Source organism: Ceratina calcarata, unplaced genomic scaffold (assembly GCF_001652005.2).
Source record: "Ceratina calcarata isolate Rehan_Ccalc_2016 unplaced genomic scaffold, ASM165200v1 scaffold298.2, whole genome shotgun sequence".
NCBI classification, from domain to species: domain Eukaryota; kingdom Metazoa; phylum Arthropoda; class Insecta; order Hymenoptera; family Apidae; genus Ceratina; species Ceratina calcarata.
Window position 1 is genome coordinate 88915 of NW_017152248.1, and position 10574 is coordinate 99488.

The following is a 10574-nucleotide window of genomic DNA, read 5'->3' on the forward strand; positions in this document are numbered from 1 at the left end:
CATTTTGACTGCTTTGGGCAATATAGGTATATACTAAGTTTCAGTCTTTCTAGTGTTAATAAGGATAATCGCATGATTTTAATATTCGCATTTAACGATTCGTTACAGATTTGAGCGACAGGGGTGATAAGAAGTTCGGCGACGACTGCGCGGAGGATCGCGAATGCGGCTTCGCTGGTTCGTATTGCGAGCCGAAGAAGAAATGCGCTTGCAGGGAGGAGTTCGAGGCGACGAATCATATCGACAAATGTGGACACCGTAAGTTAGTATATTTTCAAACGTGCCGGGCCCGGCTCATCTGAATCGTTCATCGACGAGTGTGACCCGTATTAAATACGCGATGGAACGGTAAAAACGTATAAAATTCCGAACGAGGACAATGGGAAGTCGTCCGAGTCGAGTCACGTCCTGATTTCGTCCTGTAGTTATGGGGTCAGGCTTTACGACCCTCTGAGGCTGATTGCTTATGGCTCTCCATCGCGGAATCTAAACAAGATCTCGTGCTTTTATTGGTCTCAGTCCCCGTTAGAAGCGTCATGAGAAATTGAATGCTGCCAGCATAATTCCAGATTACGTCGCTCACTGCATTCGCTGTTAATCGAATTCCTTATCCTCGACGACTTTCGTGTTAGAAACCTTACTTTAATTCCGGATTCTTCACGACATTTCAAGAGATCCCTAAAGAATTTTATGCGACAATGCATTAATTCCTGGTTGTTATAAATTTATACATCATAATTTATTATATTGTTTATAATACGTAAATTGAAATTAGTATGCAAATACTCTAGAAAGTAATAACGATTATCACTAGTTTGTAAGAGGAATCAGAACCTCGAACTGGATTAAAGCCACTATCCTAATTACGAGCATGTGGTCGATATGTCGAGGGTAGTGCGGTGTATAATAAGCCGATCAGATTTGCCACAACAACCTCTGCGGATAGACACTGTCATGAGAAGAGAATATCTCCTTATTATCAATAAGAGACAGCTCGAATTTCATCTAGCCAATGATTGCCATAATGGATGAGCAACCTTCGCCAACAATTTAATACTTCACATCTGAATGAATGTGTATCGGATAAAATCTCGAGAAATGCAAGATTTTTAGAGGGAAACGACTGTGTGTTAAGTGCTGTGATAGTTTGTACAGTATATGATGAGCCTGTCGTTAATGGTTTCTGTTTCCAGCGGCGAACGTGAACGAGTCGTGTTTCTTTCACGAGCAATGCGAGCTGAGGGTGAGCCAGACCGAGTGCAGGGACGGACGTTGCATTTGCATCTTCGAGAAGACCCCGGTCATCCAGACCGATGGCTCGATTGTCTGCATCGGTAAGGGTTGAACAAAACAGACAGCTCCGTGTTTCGTCGCGAGTTTTTTTTTAATGAGATTCTCCATTCGCGGCAACAACCAGCCGTCGCTAATGGAATTCCGGCCTAAAATCCCCGCGGAGTTCATTAATTCGGCAGCTGTTCCCGCGCGATCAATTAAAGCGCGCGGACGATTTTCAGCTGGGCGAACAATGCGTTTCCGGCGCGGCCATAAATGAAAAGTTTCGCTGCAGGCTGTCGCCAAACTGGTAACACGGTCGGGATAAAGTCATTTAAGAATTCAGTACGCGTGTAAAGGTACAAGTTCGGGGATCGGAATATGGAAATCTGTAGTTTAATGATCGTACAAAGTCGTTCGGAATATGTAACGTCATGTTCAGACAATACGCGGGAGGAGGACTGATTATTATGCAACGGAGGCCTTGATCGTTGTCTCTTAGGGTGAAAGATGTACGAACTGTGTCAAGAGTATCTAAATTTAGTTCGTGAAAGGGTACGCCGTCGCCGCGTTTTATAAGCTACGAAAGCGTAGATGAGTTGTTCGACTTTACCCGTATCTTTGTTTCTGGTCTCGTGGAGTGCGCTCAAGTTTCATTGAAATAAGCATAAGACCGATTCGACGATCCTGGGATATGGTAAAACGTCCTTTGAAACGTTAATCGCGAGGAATAAAAATGTATTTTACAGCCGAGAAAACGGAGGACCCCAATCTACAATATATCGACCCGACGATGATCGGAGTTCTCGTTGGCATGGCACTCATGTTCGTCATCATCTGTGTCGTCCTTAGGCTTTTCAGCAAGTAAGCCATCACACATATCATCTCCGTATCTCGTTTTATAAATTCTACTAACGAAACTTTACGACCCTCTTCACCGAAATAACTCTGCCTGATAATGCATCCCCGATGCATGCTTAATGTGAATTTAATGCCCATTGACTATATGGAATAAATGGTCCAATGTTATGCCAAGTTCTGGCATCGAGCTATTACATCAATTAAAATTGACACGGTGGTCGTTAATACTGAAAGTACTAGTCGAAATGACTGGCTTTACAATTTTATTTTAAAATTCCTATTTCATAGTATATATTTGATTTCGATGTTTTTTACAAACGTACAGCTGGCACAGTATAAGAAAGAACAGTAGGCTTACTCATGGTATCAACTGTTATGATCTCATGACCAACAAACTCATGATTCGCAATATGATTAGTTGTACGCGGACTCTAATTAGCTCTTAATGCATATAGAAACTAGATTTCCATTGAAATTGCAGGTGTGCAGCTATAGTTACCAGATACATAGACAGTAGGTTCTATGCAACTTCCTTCTAACTCCACTCGTTAAGCAATAATTGGTAATGAACGAAATTATTAATCGATTACTCCTGAAGTATTCGAGATAGAAAACTTTATACGACCTTTTTTGCAGGAAATTGCAGTACCTACAACTTATATTTGAAGCATTTTTCGATATTTTGACAAAAAAAAAATTTTCAAATTTTCCGACATTTTTCCAAGGGGTACCCCTTCAGATTTTGCGAAATTTTCGTTTTTTGCCAATAACTTCTAAACCGTTGGAGATACGGGAAAATTGCATAGGACCTTTTTTGTAGAGGACGACGAGATCTACAATTTCCATGTAAAAACTTTTCCCTAGCGTTAATAGTTAACGAGTAATTTGCAAAAAACTGTTTTTTCGTTTAATGCAAATAACTCGTAAACTATTGAGGCTAGCAAAGAATTTTTATATGGAAATTGTAGATCTCGTCGTCCTCTACAAGAAAGGTCCTATGCAATTTTCCCGTATCTCCAAGGGTTTAGGAGTTATTGAGGAAAAACGAAATTTTTTTCCAAAAGTTCGCTGATTCGACGCTGGAATGGTCGGATTTTGTCAACATCAATAAAATGCCAAATAATCATATGTAACTCATTAAATATCGAAGTTAGAAGAAAAATTCATGAATCTTTCTTGTATAGGATGTCAGTACATACAACTTCTGTATAAAATTTTTTTCGCTAACGTCAATAAGTACACCTTTTGACAGAGTGAACCTACTATTCGTAAGAAGAATAACAGATTTGCACCAAACAAGGAGAGAAAAGGGAACTACCAAAGTAGAACAAAGAATTTGATAAAGAATGTACATAACTGATTATACTTAATAATATACTTCATATTATAAGAATAACTTAACTGTGGCACAATTTCAATATTTTTGTTATAATATCTATTATTACGTATTTCTTAAAGACCAGTCATTTTAACTAGTTTTCATAGAAATACCTTCGCCTTAACTATCGGAAATTCTATTGTTAAAAATATCCCATAAATCATTTCTTAATCGAATCGACGTACGGATTTTCCGAAAAATGAACGAAACTCGCGATTGTTGCAGGGCTCGCTGGCGCGAGAATCGCACTATATTCAACACGCCGAACGCCCGTTTGATGAACGTGTCTCTGCTGAGGGAGAACAAACTCCTGCACCCGCAGGAGAGACGCGGGTCGAGGGCGAGCGTCAGGGCCCCTTCGAGGCAACCCTCGATGGCATCCCTGCGCGCCCACTCGCCGAACGCCTCGCAAGGTGCGAAACACTCTCAGCACTCACAGCACAGAGTGAGCCGTACGGGTTTTTATTCATTCACTTACTAAGCAAGCAACTTGTTATACAGTGTCCCGTTGAAACGAAGCAAGCGACTCTTTTACGCGCCAGTTTATATCGGGTGTTCGATGGAAATCGAGACGTCCCGACTACCGGCCAAGCCTCCGTGCTAAGAAAACGACTGTTCCCTATCTAACGATAGTTTCCATCAAACAGTCCTTTCTAATCGTACCTGAAACGCGACTATAACTGCCATTTGTGCCTTCGTGTTCCGTTCAAGGCAAACATCTGTCCGAGAAACGCGTACACTAGTAAAACCAGTCGATTAGCAGGTACCTTGTTCGTAATTCATGAACGAACTTTTTGTATTAAAAATGCAACGAACCACGTCATCAGCTGCATAGACTACGGATCATGATTCGTCTTTTCTTACTCGAACGAGACCTGATCGCGTTACTTCCTTTATTTGAGATACGATCACACGACGAATAAATCACTCGGGCTGTACAAGTTTCTTTGTTTCTTTCTTTTTACTGACGGACAGACAGCGTAAAATCAATCGCAAGTATTTCTCGCGTCGAGGTGAATTCGCAGCTACGGAGTAACAGGAAGGGTGAAAGGTTCCTCAAGCTAATCAGCTAACACCTAAAATAGCTATCTCTTGCAGTATATCGATTTCCGTAGAACATCCCATATATGTATAATATAGACCGAGTATATATATACATACGTTTATACATATAAAGTGGGTGACTACCTACACTTGCCTACTCTATTCTTTACTTTAGAATCCTACTATTAAGCTCAGAATCCTTCAGAGTTTCTCGCATGCACAATTGCCTGCCAAGAGGGTAGATATTTGTTGTTTACTTTCGATTCGAGGGTGCATCGTCTTTAGCGGTCGTGTAAATTGAACGTCGATACGACGAGACGATCAAATGTCGAATATTATTAGCAATATTAATCCCGTAGATATCGCGAAATAGTGGGACAAGCGTTAAGTGAATTGTATCAAAACTCGTAAGTGAAACTCAGAGGCGAAACACAAAGAATCACGACCTATCGATAACGCTTTGGCTGAAACAATGTTTATTTTTTTTCTTTGGAGAAAATATTAAAAATTGGCTTTGATTGCAACAACGGGTCGAACGGTGGTATCACAGTAGGGAGAGACGAGACAAATTATGAGGACAGAACGATGCATCTTAACTCGCTGTAATCATGTTCTTCTCTTTTAATGGATTTGACTCTCTTTGCAGTCGACGATCTATAGCAGTAGTCAGTTTAATGATCCCGTCTGTGACCGTTGCTCTTGATTATCATGTACTCTGGACATATGAGGTGCTCTATTGTAAAAAACTTTTCAAATTGACGCGTCCTTCGAAGAGGGTAAGTTTCGCATTCTTACGACGTTTCTTATTACATCCCTATTTTATTCTTCATTTTACGATGTGTCCTAGCCTATATTATACGTGTGTTTTTTGTACATAGTCCTATATTGTTATGATTACACTTACCCTCTTTCGGATACGTCAGAACTTCGAGCCTAGAAGCGTGTGAGTTCTCCACATGGAAATACGAATGGAACCGTGTCTATCTCCTCTCTCTAGCGTTCTCGAGGATCACGACTTATTATAGTTGCTTGCTACAGTAAAAGATCGTTGCTTGCGTATGACAATGGTCGTAGAACTCGCGTTCCACGCCAAGTATACATAGTGATTATTATTATCCAAATCGCAAACCTGACGGTAGATCAAATTCAGGGAGGGAATAAGAAAAACATGTTCGTTTCTTGATCGAACTTATTCAAGTAGTGGTTCATAGATCTGTTTGAAATACCACTTTTTTATTTCCTCCGCGTAGTGAGTATGAGTCACGGCGAACAGAATCGATTAGAGTACTTGTGAAACGCGTGCATTTCCATTATCGCACGGAGTTCTGAAGTAGTTTTGCAAGGGGCCGGGTCGCATTCGAGAATGCATCTCGGTTTCGACGGTAAGATAGATCTATCGATCGACGTCGCTGGGAATGAACTCGAGCCAACGATTAATAAGCCTGCTAGTTTTGCTTCCGCGTTAAACACACTTCCGTTTCTCGAGGATCCATTGTCAGTGAAATCGATCGGCCAGTTTCACTTCAAACACCTTTTGCAGTTCGAGTTCTCGAGCACTTCTAGCATTAGGCGAATTGCATGCAGCTGCACACGCAGCGGCGACCACAAAATCGTTTGTCCAATTGATACAATTATTATTATTATTTTTTTTTTTTTAATTAATTTTGCGGTCGCCACTGTAGAAAATCTTTCGCAATCGAGGCCGCAGCGTGGCTGCGGTTCCTCGTGCTTTATTTTATATATTCCGGCTTTTCGTGTCTCGTCGAAGGCATGCGGTCGCGGCAAAGCACGCGATGCTTGAGCAAGAAAATCTCTGTCGACAGGGTCACGAGCAGGATCGCGGCGCGGCAGCCGCTGCAGCAGCGGGAACGCGTCGGCGGTCTCGCCGAAGTCGAACAAGTCGCCGCCGAATCAGACGGAGAACATGTCGGAGACCGTTCTCGAGAGCGTCACCGTCGAGATACTCGACCCGAAGACGTAGATCCCGCCCCCGGAACCTTCGAAGCTACGCGCAGTCTACTCTCGAAAACGTACAAACCCTCCTTTCTTCTATTTTTATTCGATAAAATTCACTGTTACCGCTGCTACAAACTATTTCCGGATGCAATCAACGCGCATTTGCGAGCGTGAAGACAATGAGAAAATAGCTGGAGACGCAGACACATCGTGGACGGAGCATAGGTCGTATTCAGATAATCATTGGTTAATTTTTCTAAAACGAGTCGGCCCGTTCGAAGGTGAAACGAATTTGTGATCAACTCTATTATTAAGGGGCAATCGTTAGAGGGATGAAGAGGAGGCAAGTAGAAATCTAATGAATTTGCGCGACGCGTTTCAATTCAGAGGTCGCTTAGGTTTTGTTTGAAGATGAACTTTTTTCTACTATTTAAGAAAGAAGCTTAGCCTTACGAATTTACGAATCATCTTTACACTGTTCGTTTGCCGTCGACTCGCGTTGCAGACGAATCAGCGGAATCTGGAGGCGAAGGTCGGTAAAGGACCGGTGCGAGGCTCGACGCGGAGCTTTGCGTCAGCTCGCGGTGTTTTTTCTGGACCAAATTATAACGTACCTACGCGTGTCATTATAATGGTCACTCTCGCTAAGAAAATTCTCGCTTCAGGCTGATGCACGGAGAACCCGTATTTTGTAAATCGACGAATTCGATCTGTAAGTGTTATTCTATCGTAAATTAAACGAACGGCAATCGGCGACGATTGCGGGTCAACAATCAATGGGAGAAGATAATCTGTAAAGGCCATCGCGTTCTGTCTTTTACCTCTGCATTCTGAGAAACGATCAATCTTCTAACGCATCGACGTCTAAAATTGAAAATCTCTATTATATTGGAAAGTCGTTTATTTGAACGGACAAAAAGAAGACGCGGTCGACCGGAGCTAAAAGATGGAACACCGGTGCTCTAGCCGCGTTTTATCGTGGATATTTCAAATCGTCAGCTGGTCTGATATAAAATCGATACGCGTTATTATCGGACGAAGGGATCGGAGATGTGTCCGCTGTGGAAACCGTCGACACAGTTTATTAACGGAGGACCGTTCGGGAAGTAAGTGTCCCCAGCGCGACAGTCTCTCCTCGCCAGTGAAACTGGTTTCCCTCGAGAAGCCAATACGAATGGGACCAGACGAGAAGTGTTTGAACCGACATCTTGGAAATTAAATATACCAATCGCACTAACAATTAAGCCCGCCATCGATTACAGAGCTCTTTCCGTTTCGCAGACGTTAAACCAAGGGCCGATCATCTCGCTTTCGCGTAATAGGTAACGGGACGCGCGTAAATGCGCGGGTAGCTAACGGAACTCGATTCCGTCAGATTCGAGAGGCGTGACAAATCGATTGTTCGTCGAACTTCGACCTTTACAGTGAACGAGCTGCACTGGAACGGTTCCGAAGATGTACTTTCTCATTTCTAGTCGACCGTGAGATGCTTTATCGTCGCCCTAGGAAGGAAACTTGTCGGAGAAGGTCGAAACTGATTTCATTCTTAGATCTAACACGACCAAACACGTTTCTACGACTGTACTTATCTTATTACGTAATCGCACAAGATCAACCACACGAGGATACGATTTGCACATTCCTGAATGTAAACGCATCGATGCCATATTTTCTTTCTTAGACGATTAAGTAACGAGAATCATTGATAGTCCGGTACGATTGTATCTCAGCAATTTAGTGCCTGCGCTCTCGCGTGAATAGCGTTTACGTATTTAAAACAAATGAGATTAACTAAAATAGATACATAATATATGTATATATATACACACATATACATATATGCCAGTACAAGGAGGAAAGATTATTATATACATATATACATATATATATTACATACGTGACGACTAACGACACTAGGCTTGGCACTATTTGCACTACTTGTAGATTCCTATTTTGGAATGCCTAGTGACTGTATCCACTCTGTGATCTATGTGCAACGTACAGCTAAACAAACTCATCTTGCTACCATCATTGTTATTATTATTATTATTTATTATTATTATTAATATTATTATTATTATTATTATTAATATTTACCGAAGTACGTATACTAAGATCGTGTAAAAGCGGCTCGCTTAGTTACTGTCGCCCCGCACCTGAATAACAGTAAACCTATGTCTTCAGCACCCACGATAATCCATATGTATAGCACCTATATAGAGACACGTTTTTAACCAGTACGTTGTCTATAAATCATCGTTTATGTGAGGTCAAGCGAGATTGACAAGCTGAATGCGTGCATCGATCCGAGGATATGAAATAAAATTGAAAAAAGAATTTAAAAAAAAAAAAGAAAAACAGATATATAGAAGTAAATCTGCGAGGTGAACAGGCTTTTATTAAGATAGAACGTAATTTAAGAGGACAATCAAGAGAGATCGATCTGATCCGCAAACGAAATTCGGGGAAGGTTTTCGTTTCCGGATAGAGCGGAACCTCTGCTGTCCCGTACAGATTAAGCGACGAAACTCGATAGGATTATATAACTGTAATTCAGCTCTCTGTGGAAAGTAATCGTTCGTTTGTAAGAATTCTAGAGTAAAGTTCGAAGAGTAGTTAACGTGCTTTTCCCGTCGTTAGAGTTTCCCTTGCGAAACGAAGCACCGACGTGTCTCGTTCTCATCGGTAGATGACCCGCTCGCCCTTTTACGAAGGGGGAGCGAACTGGTCAAACAACCCTGATTTAAACAATCGTAAATAACGTAGGAAACGAAGAAGCAATTCAAATGTATGGAGTATCTTTTCTCGTTACATTCTCTTTTTCTTTTCTACGATTTCATAGTCGATTATATAAATATTTGTTCTCTCAACAATACTAGTCATGTGGTATAATCTACAAACAATCTCGACGCAAGAACTTAATGATACGCATCGTAACAATCGTTACCGGTATCATCGATCAACGACAGAGCCGTAATTCTTCTATAAGTCAATATCGCTGGAACGAGCTTATTATAATCTGGAAGGAACGTAAACGATCGAGTATGCGACGCGGACGAACGATGCGGTAATCCAAATATGGGGAAGTGTTTGGATTACTTTTCGTTGCCGTTGCGCCGACAGGATTTTCATTGTCCAACCGAGCTCTCTACAACGACGCAAAGCAATCGCGTAGTCGTACGCTTTAAAACGAACTTTTGATACATCCGTGGGATTCGACATCCGACGACGCTGCTTCATTTTCCCACGAGCGTCGTAAATTTTAATAAGATGGAACGCGAACAGGGAAGAAGACGATTCTCGCTGACGACGATGGGACATCGCGGAATCAAAATTAGGCAATAGCTCGTCTTCGCCAGGTGATTAGGGGTCAACGTTGAGATGAGGAATCGTCTTCGCCAGTATTTTTCACTCACTAGGATTTTTTGTAACAGCGATTTATCTTGTTGCACAGCCTCCCCTTTCGAATCCAGCACGAATTGTACGATAATACCGTGACGAGTTTGCTTCGAATATTATTAATAATATCACGGAAAAACGAATTATAATCATCGACACTGCTTGTTTGAGAGATTAGGATGTACAAGCTTCTGTAGGGTCATATTACACGGAGGTAAGGGAGAATTAGGAGCTTCGCCTGATCGCAGTTTTGTGCTTAAATTCAATGATCCGTCTCGTGATGTTCGATTAACTGTGTAGGACGGTTCACGGTGAACTACTGTGATTCGATTTAGAGAGTAAACGATGAAAGATTAATTATTATACATACGTTCGTCTCAAGACATTGCGTATTTATATTATATACAAAGAAACACGATTATAAACTATAGCTTTCGCTTCTGGTCTTAAAGAGAAAGAGAATCGCGTAAAATAAAATTAAGCTCTATTAAGATTACGCGCTATGCTGAAAAATACTGTAAGAGTGTTTAAGTCGCAGGGTTTCTATAGGCGGCGATCCTGAAATTTAATGGGGACGTCGCGGAGGTTCTAGATATACATGTATTATTCGAAGCAGGCGTTAGGTCGACTCACGCGAAGAAATATTGTTTAGCGACTAACGTAA

General features: G+C 41.5%; 1 protein-coding gene across 6 annotated transcripts in view; it reads left to right on the top strand.

Moving 5' to 3' along the window:
* Positions 1–9298, top strand: part of jus (EB domain-containing julius seizure protein) — a 28298-nt gene extending 19000 nt beyond the window's left edge. The window contains exons 2-6 of one of the 6 annotated variants that reach the window (XR_003389061.1): positions 109–258; positions 1194–1334; positions 2022–2136; positions 3737–5331; positions 6379–6466. Coding sequence is in view for 5 of the 6 variants with exons in the window: in XM_018023223.2 (XP_017878712.1) it covers positions 109–258; positions 1194–1334; positions 2022–2136; positions 3737–3963; positions 6379–6536 (791 nt within the window). In the remaining variant the exon portion in view is untranslated. The other 5 variants (XM_018023224.2, XM_026812874.1, XM_026812877.1 and 2 more) reach the window with 5 other exon arrangements.
* The last annotated feature ends 1276 nt before the right edge of the window (positions 9299–10574 follow it).